Raw genomic sequence first — 20,511 nt, forward strand, 5'->3', positions numbered from 1 at the left:
ACACCTGGAGGGCCCAAGGCTGGCTCAGAAAGAAATGCCCTTGAGGGTATGATAAGTCTATCTCCTTCTGATGCATCACTAGGGCCCAGAGCCAAGCAGTGGTTTGGGGCCCCTCCTTCCTCCTCCTTCTTCCTCCCCCTCCTCCTCCTCCTCCTTGGGCCTCATCTGCGCCTGCGCACATCCCTCTCCTGCTTGGCCCCCTCCAGCCAGGCTATAAAAGGCGCAAGGCTCCTTTGTCCGGCAGAGCTGGGTTCTTGCTTCAACAGTGTTTGAACGGGACCTGGTCCAGCACCACTTCTTCGCCTTCTTTCCTTTCTTTTTTGAGCCTCCACTTCGGATCCTTCCCTGTTCCAGTTCGCAGGCAGAGAGCAAGCCATCCTCCGACTGACTCCCTCCAGCCTCCTCCTTGTCCAGACCGCCATGGAGTCCCAAATCCGCCAGAACTACCACCGCGACTGCGAAGCTGCCATCAACCGCATGGTCAACATGGAGCTCTACGCCAGCTATGTCTACCTCTCCATGGTGGGTTGCCTCTGCCCCATCCCCTCCCTCTTTCCTTCCAGAAGCAACTTTCCAAAACTCTGGAAAAGGGGAACATTGGGGAGGGAGGGGGAAGAGATCTGTATTGTAGCATTAATGCAGTTTGATCCCACTTAGGAAGGGAGATTCCATCTGAACATTAGAAAGAACTTCCTGACTGTGAGAGCTGTTCAGCAGTGGAACTCTCTGCCCTGGAGTGTGGTGGAGGCTCCTCCTTTTGAGGCTTTTAAACAGAGGCTGGATGGCCATCTGTCAGGGGTGCTTTGACTGCAATTTTCCTGCTTCTTGGCAGGGGATTGGACTGGATGGCCCATAAGGTCTCTTCCAACTCTATAATTCTATCATTCTAGGAATCAGAGTTGAATACTCCACTCATTCTACTAAACATCTCCCAACTCTCATGATTCCATAGCTTTCAAGTGGTGCCAAACTGCATTAATTCTACAGTGTAGATGCACCAGGGGAAGAGTCATTACAGGGTCCCAGTTGATGAGATCGTCCTCTACTACCCAATAATAAGCCTTGTTTACAGCAGTGTTTACATTTGGTTTGAGAAAGAGAAATAGGGTAAGAGGAGCAACTTCCTACCTCTACACATGTTGCTCTTCCTCGTCCTCCCAGTCATGGAAGACCAAGTGATATCAAACTGCTTTAACTCTACAGTGTAGATGCACAGAGGGAAAGTCAATACAGGATCCCAGATGGTGAGATCTTCCTCTACTACCTAATAATAACCCTTGTTTACAGCAGTGTTTACATTTGGTTTGAGAAAGAGAAATAGGGTAAAAGCAGCAACTTCCTACCTCTACACATGTAGCTTTTCCTCTTTTTCCTCCTCCCAGTCATGGAAGATCAAGTGGTGTCAAACTGCATTAACTCTACAGCGTAGATACACCAAGGGAAAGTCAATACAGGATCCCAGATGATGAGATCTTCCTCTACTACCCAATAGTAACCCTTGCTTCCAGCAGTGTTTACATTTGGTTTGAGAAAGAGAAATAGGGTAAGGGGAGCAACTTCCTGCCTCTACACATGTTGCTTTTCCTCTTCTTCCTACCCCCAGTCATGGAAGACCAAGTGGTGTCAAACTGCATTAACTCTACAGTGTAGATGCACCAGGGGAACATCAATATAGGGTTCCAGATGGTGAGATCTTACTCCACAATCCAATAACTGTTGCTTACAGCAGTGTTTACATTTGGTTTGAGAAATAGGGTAAGAGGAGCAGCTTCATGCCTTTAGACATGTTCTTCTTTCCTCTTCTTCCTCCCTTGCTAATATTAGCTCCTCAGTGCCCTACTTCAAGCAATAGCTCAGCATAAGAATAGAGAAGGCTTACAGAGACCTTACAACCTCTGAGGATGCCTGCCATAAATGCAGGCAAAACATCAGGAGAGAATGCTTCTGGAACATGGCCATACAGCCTGGAAAACTCACACTAACCCAGTGTTTCCGGCCATGAAAGCCTTCAACAGTACAGAGAAGGCTTAGTTGTCAGGTTGTCCCTTTTTTATCCAACTCTCCAAGCATCCTTTATCCTGGTTGGTGCTTGGAAGGGAGAGCAGAACAAAAAAATAGGAGCTGTAGGCTATATTGTAGACCAGGCATGGGAAAATTCATCCCTACAGGTGTTTTGGAACCTCTACTCCCACAATTCCTAACAGCCTATCGACTATTAGGAATTGTGGGAGTTGAAGTCAAGAACACCTGGCAGGCTGAAGTTTGCCCATGCCTGTTCTAGACAATGGCAAACCACTTCTGAGTATTTCTTGCTAACTGGACTATATGAAATTAATGTACACATGCCCCTTCAAGTCACTTGTTGACTTATGGTGGGTCAATGAATTCCATAATGTTGTCTTAAGCTGGATGTGGCTTTGCTGGTTCCTGCCTCTGAAATATAGCCTACAGTATTAATTGGTGGTCCAGCATCTAAGTACTAACCAAGTCTGACCATGCTTAGCTTTCAAAATCAGACAGGTGCCATAATCAACAGGTGGCTTGAAGGCATATATACACCCATAACTAATTCATGGGCCCCTTGATGGCGCAGTGGGTTAAACTGCTGAGCTGCTGAACTTGTTGACTGAAAGTTTGGAGGTTCGAATCTGGGGAACGAGGTGAGCTTCTGCTATTAGTCCCAGCTTCTGCCAACGTAGCAATTAGAAAACATACAAATGTGAGTAGATCAATAGCTACTGCTTCTGCGGGAAGGTAACGGTACTCCATGCAGTCATGCCAGCCACATGACCTTGGAGGTGTCTATGGAAACACTGGCTCTTTGGTTTAGAAATGGAGATGAGCGCCACCCCCCCCAGAGTCAGACACGGCTGGACTTGATGTCAAGGGGAAAACTTTGCCTTTACTACTAATTTATATCTTACTGAAATTGTTTACTCTCTTCCACCTCACCAACAGTTGCTTCTTTCAGCCCTGTTTTGGGTGGATCCACCAATGTGAGACGCAAAGATAATCATGTGGGTTGGGGAGATAAATCATATGTCCCATGGCAGTACGTCTTCCATGCCTCCTCCCTCTCTAATCCTCCTTGTCTTGTCTTTTCTTCTCCCACAATAATCTCCATTTACCCCATTTCCAGTATGAGAAGGAAGACGTCTGTGTTTTCCTTGTACTTTTTGCTATCAAAAGAAATTATTAACTAACTAAAAAAAACCTTTAATAGGCTTCATCCTGATGTCCACTTCCCAGTGTCCATGTTTCAGAGGGACTCTCTGTGTATTTAGTTCCAAGGTTGCCCATTGGCTTCAGTGGACATTACAAATTGGTTGCTAAGCTCAGGGTGCATCTACACCAGGCATGGGCAAACTTGGACCCTCTAGATATTTTGGACTCCAGCTCCCACCATTCCTAACAGCCTCAGGCCCTTTCCTTTTCCCCCTCAGTTGCTTAAGCGGCTGAGGGGGAAAAGGAAAGGGCCTGAGGCTGTTAGGAATGGTGGGAGTTGGAGTCCAAAACATCTAGAGGGCCCAAGTTTACCCATGCCTGATCTACACTGTAGAATTAATGCAATTTGACACCTTTTTAATTACCCTGGTTCAATGCAATTGAATTATGGGAACTGAAATTTTACAAATCCTTCTCTGTCAAAGAGCACCAGGGCTTCATCAATTACAACTCCCATTATTCCATAGTATTGAGCCTTAGCAGTTCAAAGCGGTGTTGAACTGTTTGTCATTGGAAAGATTTAAGGTTATGGAAGAAATCTCTGCAAAGTTTTTCAGGCTGTATGACCATGTTCCAGAAGCATTCTCTCCTGACATTTTGCCTGCATATATGGCAGGCATCGTCAGATGCAGGTGAAACGTCAGGAGAGAATGCTTCTGGAGCATGGCCATACAGCCCCAAAAACTCACAACAACCCAGTGATTCTGGCCATGAAAGCCTTCGGGAATAAATCTCTGGAAACACTGAGGTGTGTATGGCTTTCAAGATGTCCTGTGATATCTTGAAACCCACCGTCCTCCATTTTGTGCAGTTCGGTTGCTTTACAGAGCCTCGGGTTAAGCCAGCCTTGAACTGCCATTTCTAGGACAGGTTTGTGTTTTTTCTCCTTTGTCTACAATTTGTTACCATTGCAGTGTATAATCGCAATGTCTCTTCCAAACAAGGAGGATGTCTAGATTTTGCCCTATTTTTATGCTGCGTTGGGTGCCATCGATCTGTAGATTTCTGATCATTTATGCTCTTCTAGTTTCAACTACTTCATCACACTAGAGAATGAATCTACTTTAAATCTGGTTTCTGCCTTCTGCAGAATTCTGAATTTTATAGTTTAGTGAGGCTGTTAAAGGCATCTCTCGGAACTACAAACCCCAGAATTCTGCAAGAAGCAGCAACCAGATCTAAAGTGGATTCATTCTCCAGTGTGATGTGGCTGAGCAGAAGTGAATATGATAAACATGCAATTGGCAAAAGGCTGCCTCATATTTTGAATTGAGACACATAATTCTCGCCTTTCAACCTCATTGTTTTTGTTTTTGCTCTAAACCTCTTGCAAAAACAAGAGAAAATAACATTGTGTACAAAATTACTGGTCCTGAGCACACAAACCAGGTGTTTGTGGTGGTAGACAATGGTTTAAAAATCTGCTTGCACAGCCTTTCCTGTTTTTAATGAGTCGTAATGTAATGAGTGCTTGAGACATTACTTTTGAGAAGAATGAATCTGTATGTAACTCAATAACATTAGGATGGTGCTCTCAGCTGCCACATGTTGAATGGCGTTCTTGTTTTCTTTCGGATCTTCAACAAAACAAGCAGCGTCGGCTGGCTGGGAGCCATTTTGTGGTGACCCAGTATTTGGATTATGTATAAACAAAGCAAGATGTAGCTTAGGGTATCAGAATATGAACAAACGCCAAAGACAACAAAGCCATTGCCAATTTTACATAATGCATATTTTATGGGTAATTGCTTTGGGGGCTTGTTAAATTCAACATAGTTAATGGCTCCTGCATTTGTTAACCGAGCCCTGACTTGCACTGACCCAAGAGTTACGCAAAAGAACTTGGGGTTTTCCCAAAACTCTGGATTCCTTTCCCACCTCCTTGATGTTTTGAGGCACTGCATGGACAACTTGTTCTATTATTTCAGCTTCTACTCTTGATATGGTCAGGGGACTTAATCAATAAATCTGTCTATATACTGCTTCAGAATCTTTCTTTCTCAACTACTGTCTGCTCCCATGCTTCCTAGTTCTATAGAAATACATCCATCCATCCATTGTAATGGTTTCCCCTAGCATTAAGTCTAGTTGTGTCTGACTGTGGGGTGGTGCTCATTTCCCATTTCTAAGTCGAAGAGCCGGCATTGTCCATAGACACCTCCAAAGTCATGTGGCCAGCATGACTGCATGGAGTGCTGTTACCTTCCCGCAGAAGTGGTGCCTATTGATCTATTCATATTTGCATGTTTTTGAACTGCTAGGTTGACAGAAGCTATGGCTAACAATGGGAGCTCACCCTGTCTGCAGATTCAAACTGCCAACCTTTCAGTTAGGAAGTTCAGCAACTCAGCGGTTTAACCCGCTGCGCCATCCATATACCCCTCCTTAATGCATCTTGGGGTTTTCAACCCAGGGTGGACTAGATTTCCTGTATCTGCTTTCATGAAGCAACAAGCTCCCCTGAGGACATGCTTCACCCAGTTGCCAAAGTTGCAACATGTTGCTTCATGAATAACAAGGGAATAACTATGTTCCTCTTCCAAATATTTGGTAACAGTATTATTTTGTGTGTATGCAATAAAGTATTACTTTTAAGGCAAGGCTAGATAAATGCTTGGGGTGCATTTTGAAGGATTATTTTAATCCAGATTTTAAGACTTAATTTCAATGTGGAATATGAAATGAATAGCGCAATTACCCCTAAAGATTCTTTTAAAAAATGCTGTAATGATATTGTGTTGGGGGTAGCAGAATGTTACATAGTAAGTTGCATTTAAAAACTATTATCCAGACCAGGCATTGTCAATCTTGGGCCTTCTGGGTATTTTGGACTTGAACTCCCACAATTCCTAACAGCCTCAGGCTCTTAAGCGGCTGAGGGGGAAAAGGAAGGAGCCTGAGGCTGTTAGGAATTATGGGAGTTCAAGTCCAAAACACCCGGAGGACACAAGTTTGCCCACGCCTGAGCCAGACTTTGGGAATACAAAATATATCGTCACCAGTCTCTTCAATTGACAACCCAAATGTGGTTTTAATAATTTGGTCCCTTTTGAGAGTGTTGTTGATACTGCTACACAAAAAAATCAGTAACCTTTCTGATGTGGTATTAATCATCTAAAATCCACCAGTAAACTTCTCTCTGCTCATATGGCCATTAGTTACCAATGCTATCTCTGCTTCCTTATGTTCTCTTCCACAGTCATCCTACTTCGACCGGGATGATGTTTCTCTTCGACACGTTGCTGAATTTTTCCGGTCACAGTCGCATGAGGAGCGAGAACACGCTGAGAAGCTGCTGAAGTTCCAGAGCCAGCGTGGCGGACGGGTTCTTCTGCAGGATGTCAAGGTATGCATTTGAGGAGGTTGAATACCCTGGTTCTTCAGAACATGGCGAGCCCTGTTCTAGGAGAAAGGCAGCTTACAAATAAAATCAATCCAGTAGAGAGGGGCTTCTTGGACTGCTTTTGAACTATAGAGATAACACCTAAACATTAGGAAACTTTCCCGGCAACAAGAGCTGTTTCACAGTGGAATATTTGCGCCTCTGTTGCACCACCTCCACTGGCTGCCTGTTTCCTTCCGTGTACAATTCAAAGTGCTGGCTTTAGCCTATAAAGCCCTACAGTTTTAGTCCAACTTACCTATCCGAACGTATCTCTCCTTATGAACCATCTAGGACTTTAAGATCTTCTGGGGAGGCCCTGCTCTTGCTCCCGCCTTCTTCACAGATGCATCTGGTGGGGACGAGAGACAGGGCCTTCTCAGTGGTGGCCCCTCGACTGTGGAATGCCCTGCCTAGAGATATAAGATCGGCTCCCTCCCTCCTGACTTTTCAAAAAAAGGTGAAAACCTGGCTTTTTGAGCAGGCCTTCCCAAATACGGCATAGCTAAATGGAATTATGGAACTACTTGATAACGCAATGGAATAACAATTTGAAATTGAGATGCGCACAATAATGTTTTAAGGCTTTCTACGGTTTTTATCTTTTTTTATATCATATGCTATTGTTTTTAACAGAATTTCTTGATTGTTTTTACTTGTTATGATTGTTGAGGCATCAAATTGTTGCCAATTTGTGAACCGCTCCGAGTCACCTCTGGGCTGAGAGGGGCGGTATATAAATATAGTAAATAAATAAAATAAATAAATATGCTGCCTCTGAGTGTGTAAGACTCTGGAAGATCTTGGAGCTGAAATCAAGCTCACAACAACAATATGCTGGAGACAAATGATTTATTTCCTTCCTCAGTCCCTGAAAGTCAGTTCTAAAGTTTCCCACTCAAACACCCTGTAATAGAACAGTGCAACTCCCATCCACCCCCTAATGGCCAGACACTGCGCGCACAGCCTGTTAACTGCAATTTCTATTTCCTTCACAAAACAGATGCCTTATTTACACTACCTTCCCTATACTCAGCCTCCCTTCCCCCCACCTCCCTTCTCTATGACAGAGAACCAAAGCAGCCAGTTCCAGGCTAATACGGCAATCCTGATAGAGTGTGTTGGACTCCTCTCCTTTGGAGGTTTTTCAATCGAAACAAGATGGCCACCTATTGCTTTCCATTCTCGTACTTCCTCAGTTCCATCTCACTTCAAACCTTGCCTCTATTCATGGTGAAAGTCACTGTTCCAGAAGTTAAAACACCTAAGCCTTTTAGAGGAAGGTTTTATGAAACCAGATCCTTTGCTTTCTCTCTACAGAAACCAGAAAAGGATTCTTGGGGCAAAACTATTGATGCCATGGAGGCAGCCCTTCATCTAGAAAAGAGCGTGAACCAAGCACTCTTGGATCTGCACCGACTGGCAAGCGATCAAGGTGACCCACATGTAAGTATTGTGGCTGTGGGGCTCATCTTTGGGTGTTAAAATCTACCTCTGAGATACCAAAAGGTAGTGGACTGCAGGGAAATAGATGCTGCTGGGCAATTGTATTAATAGTCCAGGCATCTCTGCCAGTTGTCTCTGTTAGTAGTGGACTTCTTTAAGTCCAGTGTTCAACTTTTGATTCTCTAGATCAGGTGTTTGGGCCTCCAAATCCCAGAAGCCCAAGGGCCCTTCCACACAGCCATATAACCCAGAATATCAAGGCAGGAAACCCCACATATCTGCTTTGAACTGGGATATTTTGAGTCCACAGTGCCATATATTCCAGTTCAAAGCAGATAATGTGGGATTTTATTCAGCTGTGTGGAAGGGGCCAGCTGTTCCTGTGACCAGGGAGTCTGGGAACTCAAGCCCAAAATATCTGGAGGGCTGTGGGTTGTGCAGGTCTGCTCTAGAGTTTTTGGACTTCAGATCCCAGAAGCCTCAACAAATATGTGCAATGATCGGGAATTGTGGGAAGTGAAATTATAAAATATCTTGAGGCCAAAAGGCAGAAAACCACATCTGTCATCCAGGCCAGGGATGGTAATTCTGTGACCTTTCAGATGTTGTTGGACTCTAAATGTTATTAACCCCTATCAGCATGACTGGAGGAATGATAAGGGAAGAATGCTTAACAACATCTAGAAGACCACCGTTTTCTCATCCTTTCTATAAAACACAGATAAAGAAAGCTATTCATGTCATCCCTAAAAAAAAACCTGCAATGGCTTTTATAGAAATTCTGGATGACCACTGATTCAGTGTGTCTTGGGGACTCAGCAGTGGGGAGAAAACACAGATTTCTTTCTAATCACAGTAGCTTGTTGGGTTGTCCACTAAATGTGGATTTTTGTTAGTGACATCTCACTCCTTCTTTGTTGCCAGCTGTGTGACTTCTTGGAAACACACTACCTCGACGAGCAAGTCAAAGCCATCAAAGTCCTGGGTGACTACATTACCAACCTTCGGCGCCTGGGAGCAGACCAGAGCGGGCTTGGGGAATATCTCTTTGACAAGCACACCTTGGGGGAGAGCAGCAGCTGATTGTGTCCCCCGTTCCTGTGAGCGCTCCCTCCGTGAACCCACAGAAACCGACCCATTTCCACCACCGTTGCCGTGCCCCAGTCAAGCGGGGATGTACCTGCCATCTCTCAGTTGGCATGCTTCCAATAAACAAGGGTTCACCAGTTTAACACTTGTCTTTTATTTGTTACTAGCTTGGGTTCCTGGTGCTGCCCGGGTTATTTGAAAGAGTCATTTTTTTCAATTATACAAAATGCATAAGGTTGTGGGTGAACTATAACGCATATCATGCCAGGTTAACTCTGAGAAAAACTCCATAAAGTTTGTTATGTTGGGCAGGTTTGCTCCAGATGCATCAATGATAGGGTTCAGTGTTCTCTATGGCTGTAGGGTAAACTACAATTCCCACTATGGTGAGTCAGTCTTCTCAAACACCTCTAGTAGGTTGAGTTAGTCATAGGGGGTTCTGTGTGCCAAGTTTGGTCCAGGTCCATCATCAGTGGAGGTCAAAGTTTCTCTGGTTGTGGGTGAACTACAACTCCCAGAAAGGAAGGTAAGTTCCCTCCAAACCACGGCAGTAATCACATTTCGGCATAACATGTGTGTCTAGTTTGGTCCACATCCATCGGTGTTTGGGTTCACAGTGCTCTAATAATATAACAATAAAACTTTATATATACCCCGCCACCTCAGAGCGGCTTATGTGAGGCCAAGCCCAACAACACATTGGTAAAAACAGCAAGCAATAAGCAAATAAACAATACAATTAATATAACTCGCATATAGACAATAACGCACAAAGGTTTAAAAACCTATGGCCGGGCCAGATGTAATAGTTAAAATTTAAAAAATAAAACGCTGGGCATGAACAGAGGTAGGATGTATCTAGTAGGAGGGTTTTAAGCGAATGTAGGGAGAGCAATCCAACGGGTAATTAAAGTGATTCTCAGGATATTTTGTTATTCTCTACATGTAGGTGAACTACAGCTCCTATAAAAACCTCCAGTATTTTTGTTGGTCATGGGGTTGTGCCAAGTTAGTTCCAGGTCCATCATTGATGGAGTTCAGTTTGCTCTTAGATTGCAGGTGAACTATACATCCCAAGACCTGCAACTCCGATAAATTATTGTTAATTTTCTCCAAACCCCTCCAGTATGTTCAGTTGCTGATCAATTCCTCTGTTTGCTGTGTGCCATACAAAAGAATAGGAAATGGTTAAGGGAGGGACAGTGGGCGGGGTCATGCAAATTCCACACCAATGGAGAGAGTAAGAAACACTGGGATGTCTGTGGTGGAGGAAACGCATCAAATCTAGGATGAAAGTATGAAAGCCTTTACTTGGGTGGTGGGCAGTATGGTGTTTGGGGAGGACATTGGCAGGAGTCTTGTACATGTTCATGGCGCTAACTATAACCTGCAACGTCATTGCAGGGAGGGCCACTTGTGTCTCCTGAGTAGTGGGAGCTATAGGTGTTTGTGGAAGCAAGAGTATGTCTGTGTTTTGGACACCCCAGCCAGACACACACATAAATATGAGTTTTCACTTTTATTATGTGTATAGATTTTTGTTTATAAGAGTGGGTATAAAAATTTAAGGAGCTTTAATTCTTGGACGTAGGGGTTGGCCAACTCATTGCCCTCTATAAGTATGTTGTTGTGCCTTCAAATCGATTCTCACTTATTGCAACTCTTATTTGAGAGTTTTCTTGGGAAAATTTATTTGTCATCGCCTTCCTCTGAGGCTGAGAAAGAGTGACTTTAAGGTCATCCAGTGGGTTCCTGTGAGTGATCCTAGCCTCCTGCAGTCCCAATTCAACACTCAAAACTACTACATAATATCTCCACATCTAAATTTAGTTGGAATACAATTTATGTGATCTCTCATAATTGTCCATAATGATTGAGGATAATGGGAGCTGCAGTCTACCAGTTGCAGGGGGCCACAATTTGCCCACTTCCTGGCTGAAATTCAAAGTTTGACAACTTTCTTCAACAGTGTCCTACACCCAGCCAGTCCAAAATCCCTGGAGTATTAAGTTTGGGAATACTGCTCAGTGTGGTCTAGGGTAGGTAAAGGAGAGCCTCCAGAATCAGATCATATTGGACTGTAACTCTTGTCAATCTTACTAACATAGCCAAGTGAGGAGTGTTGGAGCTGTCATACACCATTATTCTGAAAACTAATATCCTGTCTTCAATGGTTTTGAATCACTCACCCGCCATCACTTCATCAGGGGTCATGCTGGCTTGTGGCAATGTGAATGTAAGGTTTTCCTGTATTGCTGCAATTGTGATCAGCTCCAAATTAGATCTTGGCCATCTTGCCTCCAGAAGAAAATGGAGGCAAACTACTTTTGAAAATACATATCACTCCACCCATGGCTGCATTAGAGAGATAACAGTCCTGCAGTAGCTTACTTCAGAAGCTTCTTACCCTGTTCAAGAGATGATACAACACATAGTGGAAATCAATGCTGGCCTTCGCCAAAACAGCTTCAAAAGTGAAAAAACAATCATAAACCCAATAGCTTCACAATAACAGACAATGGTTGATAGAAGAGATGCAACTCTGGGGGGGGGGGGGGGACAAAACGAGGCATACATAGACATTGAATCACTGAGTGGGAAGCAACCACAAGGGCAATCCAGTTCAATCCCCCACCACCACCACAACTCAGCATGCAGGAACACAATATAAGCACTCCAGAATAGCCATCCAATGTTGGCTTTAAAAAAATCTGGAGAAGCCAATCACAACCCTTTAAGTCAAATTATTCCACTCAAAACTTCTTAATGTTTAGGTGGAATCTCTTTTCCTGGAATTTGAAGCCATTCCTCCATGCAGCAGAAACCAATGTGCATTTATAGTTCCATAGTGTTGCTTAACAAAATGGCATGGCATAACTGAGATGCAACTCCATGGCTATAATGCTTCCTGATTTAGTGCAGCATAGTAGTTCCACTTGCAGATTATGTTATGCTTAGCTATTTATCCCCCTCCCAAACTTATTGCACAATTGCTGAAGCGTGCCTTATGGCTTCTGTATCTGATGAAGCATAGCAGGGGTGTCTGGCTATATCCCATAGCTAGAAATAAAGTGTTTACATTGTTGGGTCCTCAAGAGGTTAGTCAGAAACCTTTGTGATCTCCCAAGCCTCACATCTGGCCACAGGACTTTTAATCAAGGAACACCACTATAGTGAAGTCTAAAGTTGTTGATGGTCTCATGATCTTGGGGACAAACCTGCCCCCTTTCTTTTGGATGCATCTACACTGTGGAATGACTGCACTTTGACACCACTTTAACTGCATGGCTCAATTTTATGGAATTATGTCAACTGTAATTTTACAGGGTTGATAGTGCCATTCCACACAGTCCTATATCCCAGAATATCTGCTTTGAACTAGGTTATCGGAGTCCACACTCAGATAATGTAGGATTTCTGCCTTGATATTCTGGCATATAGGGCTGTGTGGAAGGGCCCCCACATTATGTGCTTTGAACTGGAACATATGGCAGTGTGGACTCAGATAACCCAGTTCAAACCAGGTATTGTGGGATATTCTGCCTTGATATTCTGGGATATAGGGCTGTATGGAAGGGCCCTTAGTCTTCTATGTCAAAGAGTGCCAGTGACTCACCAAACTACAACTCCCCTTATGCCACAACAGTGAGCCATGGCAGTTAAAGTGTTGTTTTTTTGGTTCATGTCAGAATCAGTTTGAGAAACTGCAAGTCACTTCTGGTGTGAGAGAATTGGTTGTCTGCAAGGATGTTGCCCATGAGATGCCCGAATGTTTTTGATGTTTTACCATCCTTGTGGAAGGCTTCTCTCATGTCCCCGCATGAGAAGCTGGAGCTGACAGAAGGAGCTCATCTGAACTCTCCCCAGATTCGAACCTACGACCTGTCGGTCTTCAGTCCTGCCAGCACAAGGGTTTAAGCCACTGCACCATCGGGGGCTCCATAGTTAAAGTGGTGTGAAACTGTGTAAATGCACCCCTAAGCTTCATTTATCTCCCTTAGGCACGCCAATAATCTGGTAAGATATTGTACTTTCCTTTGTGGTTTACATATAGGTGATCCTTAATATCATTTATTTTACAGTTCATTGTGGACTCTTCCACCTAGAAAATACTTCTTTTGTCACTTGAAGCATGATTACTATAGCCTTCTCATACCTTCTCCCTCTCACCTAGTGGTTATCTTTATTTTATGGCTTGTAAAAGAAAGTGTGAACTTAAAAGCTCCATTTTAATTTTGTTTTCCCAAAGAACAACGGAGAAAGAAATGTAGTCCTTTACAACATTTATATTACATGTTTTTCTTTGAGTGATCTCTGAGTTCATGGAAATGTAGGTGCACAAAGAGTCATGTGTCACAACATAACCAGATGAAACCAAACTGCACAAAGGCACCTTGACAATAGTCAATGAATAATTATAGGCATATAAATAAATACAATTGGTATTGGCAGCATTAAGGAGCAGGTGATCCAAAGAATTATCTGGGGTGTTGTTCTATTTGGGAGATGGAGTGTTAAAAAAGCCGCCTAGTTTTCATTTGTACTGGAGAATTAAAGCAGTTTGACACCTCTTTAATGACCAACATTCAATGTTGTGGAATCATGGGAGTTTGGTCTGTCACCGACACTCTTTGATAGAGAAGGCTAAAGACCTTGTAAAACTACAGATCCCAAGATTCCACTGCTTTGAGCTTTGACAGTTAAAGTGGTATGAAACCACATTCATTCAAGAGTGTAGATACACCTACTGTATAATCTATTTGCTCATTCATGTGCTACTTGTTCTGGTCCATATAACATTGATGAGGAAGAATAATAGATGCCATGGGACTAAGCCTGGAATGTACTTATGAGCTTTTAGAGTTTAGAAAAATCCCAGAAATCCTACTACTACAAATTCTCATTCTGACACTCATCAAAATGTAGTTAGTTGCCCTTACAGTTGCTTTTTAAAAAGTAATTATTTGTCCCTTCAGTTCTCAGTTTATATTTAGTTATGTTTGCAAACGAGTTCATTACAAGTGATTGGCTTGTGATGTCACATTAATTTTGCTCACATACAACTTTGTGATGTTTCTCTGCTGTACATGATAAACAGCATGAGCCAGAACTGGAACCATCTGATATTCCTCCTCCAATATTTTGGGAATCTGCATGCCTGAAATGATGAAAGTACAGTAGAGTCTCACTTATATAACATAAATGGGTCAGCAGAACGTTGGATAAGTGAAAATGTTGGATTATTTATTTATTTATTTTTATGCTATTTCTATCCTGCCCATATCAGCCCGAAGGAAAAGCCTATTAAATGTCAAATTATGTTATGAATTTACAAATTAAGCACCAAAACATCATGTTTTACAACAAATCGACAGAAAAAGCAGTTCAATACTTGATCACATTATGTATTAATTACTGTATTTACAAATTTAGCACCAAAAATCGCAATGTATTGAAACAGCTGTGGATCCAGATGGGAGCCAGACTCTGTTGGATAACACAGAACATTGGATTAGCAAAGGTTGTATAAGCTACTCTACTGTAGCTACAATTTTATATTTGTGCCACCAAAGGAAGTGACACTTTCATCACTGGGGAAAGGAATTTACTATAGGTCATGCTATTTGTAATTAAGATTCTTTAAAACTCTGTCATTGCTTGCACACTCACCAACTTGCCAATGAATAGGAGATAGGAATGATGAGGAAGAGGAAGACTCAAGGTGCATCTACACTGTAGAATTAATGCAATTTAACTCCATATTCACTACCCCATTGATAGTTTGGCAGAGAAGGCAAAAGACCTAGTACTCTCATGATTCTGTAACATTGAGTCATGGCAGTTCAAGTGATGTCAAAATGCCTTACTTGTATGGTGTAGCTCAGGCATGGGCAAACTTGGGTCTTCTTTCAGGTGTTTTGAACTACAACTCACACAATTCCTAACAACCTCAAGACCTTTCCTTTTCTCCCCTCAGCCTCTTAAGTGGATGAGGAGGAAAAGGAAAGGGCCTGAGGCTCTTAGGAATTGTGAGAGTTGAACTCCAAAACACCCGAAGGGCCAAAGTTTGCCCATGTCTGGTGTAGCTGCACCCTTGGTCTTGGTAAAATCATACCCATTTGATTTGCCATTTATTTTATAGGAAAGTCATTTTGAGAAAGGCTTGGCAAAGGAGGCATGGGAACACATCATTTATTGCAGGTTAATGACTAGATAAAGCTAGAAACTGTTCAACCTTTACCCTTTAACACAGAAACCTGAAGATAAGACCAAAATGAAATGTTATTGAAGGTCAAAAACAGTCTCAGGTTAATTTCAGAGGGAATTTCCACTTACAGCTAAAAATATGTCTGAAAAAGACCAAGTTTCCCATGTCTTCATGTGCTTTGACAGTCTTTAGGCAAGCCTTCTCCATTCCATTGCCTTTGAGGTGCATTTGACCACAGATCCCATTATCCACAAACCACACAGCTCTGGTCACAATCACTGTGATGATGGAAACATACCTGGAGGGAGTGAGTTTGGCATTCTTGAAGTATCAAGGATGGATTTCTAATTGCTTCTTGGCACAAACTTTTTTCTGTGTCAAAAGCAAGCTATGTTTAATTAGTGTAATACATTTATGCTTATCTTGGTTATTCATGTAATGTTTTCCAACATTTTCAGATTTTATATCTTTTGTCAAAAAGAAAGATCAATAAGTCATACCACAGAGTGGTAAATTTAAAGCAAACAAAATACAGTATTTACTTATTTTGTAAATTTGGGGCTGAGAGGGATTGAGTGTGGAAATTTGATGGGAATTAATTGGAGATATAATATTGACCTTGTTCTCCTATTGCAGCATTTCTCAACCTGAAGGTTGATACCCCCAAGGGGGGGGGGGATCACAAGGGAGGTGTCAGAAGGGTCACCAACACAGTATTCCTGATGGATGTGGGGTTCTGTGTTGGAAGTTTGGTCCAATTCTATTGTTGGTGGCGTTCAGTGTGCTCTTTGATTGTAAGTGAACTATAAATCCCAGCAACCACATCTTCCAAATATCAAGGTCTATTTTCCACCAACTCCACCAGTGTTCACATTTGGGCATATTGAATATTCATGCCAGGTTTGGTCCAGATCCAGCATTGTTTGAGTTCAGTGTTCTCTGGATCTAGGTGAATTACAACTCCCAAACTCTATGTCAATTCCCACCAAACCCTTCCAGTATTTTCTGTTTGTCATGGGAGTTCTGTGTTCCAAGTTTGGTTCAATTCCATTGTTGGTGGAATTCAGGATGCTCTCTGATTGTAGGTGAACTATAAATCCCAGAAAATACAGCTCCCAAATGACACCCCACCCCCAGTATTAAAATTTGGGCGTATTGGGTATTTGTGCCAAATTTGGTCAATTGAATGAAAATACATCCTGTATATCAGATATTTACATTGCAATTCATAACAGTAGCAAAATTATAGTTATGAAGTAGTAACCATGAAGTACCATCCAGAAAACTGTGTCTTCCTGTCTGGCTGAAGAGGGTCAGACTAGATTACACCTTGCTATCACAACAAGAGTAGCATCTGTAGAGAAGATAATGTTGTTGTGTGCCTTCAAGTTATTTCCAACTTACGTTGATCACAAGGCAAACCTATTACAGGGTCTTCTGGGACTGAGAGTGTGGGTTTTCATGGCCGAGCGGTGATTCAAACCCTGATCTGCAGAGTCAAACCACACTGAGATACAGTCAAACAATGCAGCAATGGTTTATTCTGATCTCAGATCTTTTGGTGGCTTCTTGCCTTTTTCAAAGCTGCTACATATGTCTCAATGCTGTCTCTCTACATCTGGTGTCATGTGTCATCCGCATGACGATGACCTTGGCAATAAAAATATGCAGAACCTACATTCCTTTAAAATGGGGTAAATAATGAACAAAGCAAGGCAGAGAAGCAACTGGATGTTCTCACCCACCCACTCTTTCAAGCACAACATATTTTGCCGCTTGGCCAAGACAGAACAGCTTCCTTTCACTCAAATTGAGTTGTATAGGACCCAGTGCCAAATAAATTATTATCATTCAGGAGGTGGAAACCCCATAAGCATTTCTCTTGATTCTTGGCACTAAGAATTAAAAAATCATAAAGGAAACCCCTAACCATTTTCTGGATGGTAAAGGCTAGGATAGGCATGTTGGTTAGAATGCTATGGAGGTCCCAAATCTATATATTGCATTAAGTGCAAAGATTTTGAGATCTCCAAATCTACACAAATAGATTATCTACAGCATTTACACTGTAGAGCAGTGGTTCTCAACCTTCCTAATGCCGTGACCCCTTAATACAGTTGATCATGTTGTGGTGACCCCCAACCATAACATTATTTTCATTGGTACTTAATAAATGTAATTTTGCTATTAATTGTAATGTAAATTTCCAATATGCAGGATGTATTTTCATTCACTGGAACAAATTTGGCACAAATACCCGATACGCCCAAATTTGAACACTGGTGGGGCTAGGAGGGATTGATTTTGTCATTTGGGAGTTGTAGTTGCTAGGATTTATAGTTAACCTATAATCAAAGAGCATCCTGAACTCCACCAATGCTGGAATTGAACTGAATCTGGTACACATAACTCCCATGACTAACAGAAAATACTGGAAGGGTTTAGAGGGCACTGACCTTGAGTTTGGGAGTTGTAGTTCACCTACATCCAGAAAGTACTGTGGACTCAAACCATGATGGATCTGGACCAAACTTGGCATTAATACTCAGTATGCCCAAATGTGAACACTGGTAGAGTTTGGGGAAAATAGACCTAGACATTTGGGAGTTGTAGTTGCTGGGATTTATAGTTCACATACAATCAAAGAGCATCCTGAACTCCACCAATGACAGAATTGGACCAAACTTCCCACACAGATCCCCCATGAAAAACAGAAAATATTGTGTTTTTCAATGGTCTTTAGCGACCCCTCTGACACCCCCTCACAACTCCCCCAAGGGTCCCAACCCCCAGGTTGAGGAACACTGCTGTAGAATGAATGTGGTTTCATGCAATTTTTAACTGCCATAGCTCAATGCTACGGAATCTTGGGATTTGTAGTTTTACAAGGTCTTTAGCCTTCTCTGCCAAAGTGTGCTGGTGCCATACTAAACTAGAACTCCCATGATTCCATAGCATTGAGTCACAGCAGTGTCACCAAACTGCATTATTTCTCCAGTATAGATGCACTGTACATTCTAGTTGGGAGGAAAGAAGGCATAATTTATTAAAAAGGGATCATCTACTTTGGGAAATATACAATCTAGCTATGAATGTGTTCTGCTGACCTTCTATAACACCCAAAATCAGCACCCCTGTGCACCTTATCTGACTTTGGATTGCTCTCCACAGATCTCAGTTTCATCATTCGTCAGCAACGTGTCATTTCCTCCTTGCTTCACTTGTCCTCTCAAAGCTGAGCCCATGTGAAAAGACCATGAGAGATGCAGATGAATCTGGGTCTCTAGAAAATGAACTTAAAATGGGAAGTGAAAATATCTTTCTGCCCACTGACTCTGCTTGTTCTAAAGAAGGGGAAGAAACAAAAGAGCAGAGTTCCTTTCTTGAGAAGCCAAAATAAAGAATGATGGAGGGTGCATCCACACTGTAGACTTAATGCAAATTGATACCACTTTAACTGCCATGGTTGAATACTATGGGTTCCTAGGAGTTGTAGCTTTACAAAGTCTTCCGCCTTCTCTGTCAAAGCATCCTGGTGCCTCCCCAAACAACAGTTCCCAGGATTCCATAGCATTGAACCATGGCAGCTAAAGGGTTGTTAAACTGCATTAATTCTACAGTATAGATGCATCAAGGTTTGAGGTCCCAGTCCGCCATAGAAGCACACAGAGCGATCTTGAGTGAGTCACCCTCTTAGCATCAGAAAACTCAGTTATGGGCTCGCTTTATGATAGAAAAGGACTTAATGGCTCACAACAGCAAAATATCCACTAACAAGGAATACTATTGGGTTTGACTTCGATGGAGACAATTCTGAGTTGACAGGAGAGAAGGTATACAAGGTATTTCCAAAATGAAGAATACATTATTAATTCCCTTTCCTACTCCCAAGAAACACAAATGCTTCTCTAGTTGAAACCTTATCCCATCCCATCACCAGATGAAGTGGATTTCTAATCTTGCAAGGATCTCATTGAAGCAAAAGGCAGATATAAATTCAAGATCAAGCTTCCCCTGCCCTTAACTAACTCTGTAACATCTTGCCAGATAAAGTGGTCTATTACTTACTTAGGCGATCCCTCGTTTTCCGAGTATGATGGTCCTCCAATGTTCTTGTGGGTCCGTAAGTGGCTGTGGAGCCCTATTCTTGCTCTGCACCTTCTTCCGCAGTGAGGGCATTGGTTTCCAGGTGGAAGGTGGTCCCGGTCGGGGTTGGCTTGACGCGCCTTCCTCCTAGCACGTTTCTCTCTTTCACCCTCCACTCGTGCCTCCTCGAATTCTGCAGCACTGCTGGTCACAGCCGACCTCCAGCTGGAGCGCTCAAGGGCCAGGGCTTCCCAGTTCTCAGTGTCTATGCCAGAGTTTTTAAGGTTGGCTTTGAGCCCATCTTTAAATCTCTTTTCCTGTCCACCGACATTCCGTTTTCCGTTGATAAGTTCGGAATAGAGCAACTGCTTTGGGAGACGGTGGTCAAGCATCCGGACAACGTGGCCAGCCCAGCGGAGTTGATGTTGGAGGACCATCGCTTCAATGCTGGTGGTCTTTGCTTCTTCCAGCACACTGACGTTTGTCCGCTTGTCTTCCCAGGAGATTTGCAGGATTTTCCGGAGGCAGCGCTGATGGAATCGTTCCAGGAGTTGCATGTGACGTCTGTAGACTGTCCACGTCTCACAGGCGTATAGCAGGGTTGGGAGGACAATAGCTTTATAGACAAGCACCTTGGTCTCCCTACGGATGTCCCGGTCCTCAAACACTCTCTGCTTCATTCGGGAAAATGCTGCACTTGCGGAGCTCAGGCGGTGTTGTATTTCAGCGTCGATGTTGACTTTGGTGGAGAGGTGGCTGCCAAGGTAGCGGAAATGGTCAACATTTTCTAATGTTACACCATTAAGCTGTATCTCTGGCATTGGGGAGGAGTTGGCTGGTGACTGCTGGAAGAGCACTTTGGTTTTCTCAATGTTCAGTGACAGGCCAAGCTTCGTGTATGCTTCTGCGAAGGTGTTTAGAGTGGCTTGTAGATCTTCTTCTGTATGCGCACAGACGACATTGTCATCAGCATACTGGAGTTCTATAACAGATGTTGTTGTAACTTTGGTTTTGGCTTTCAGTCTGCTGAGGTTAAACAGCTTGCCATCTGTCCGATAGATGATTTCCACTCCGG

The 20,511-nt window shown here is 42.9% G+C and overlaps 1 protein-coding gene across 1 annotated transcript; it reads left to right on the top strand.

Annotated features, from left to right (window-relative positions):
* The first annotated feature begins 193 nt into the window (after positions 1–193).
* Positions 194–9,285, top strand: LOC132777944 (ferritin heavy chain A-like). The gene is made up of 4 exons (XM_060780504.2): positions 194–522; positions 6,425–6,571; positions 7,928–8,053; positions 8,978–9,285. The coding sequence occupies exons 1-4, from the start codon at positions 421–423 to the stop codon at positions 9,134–9,136; spliced, it is 534 nt and encodes a 177-aa protein (XP_060636487.1). The 5' UTR covers positions 194–420; the 3' UTR covers positions 9,137–9,285.
* Positions 9,286–20,511: the final 11,226 nt, after the last annotated feature.

Source organism: Anolis sagrei, chromosome 6, assembly GCF_037176765.1.
Source record: "Anolis sagrei isolate rAnoSag1 chromosome 6, rAnoSag1.mat, whole genome shotgun sequence".
NCBI lineage: Eukaryota > Metazoa > Chordata > Lepidosauria > Squamata > Dactyloidae > Anolis > Anolis sagrei.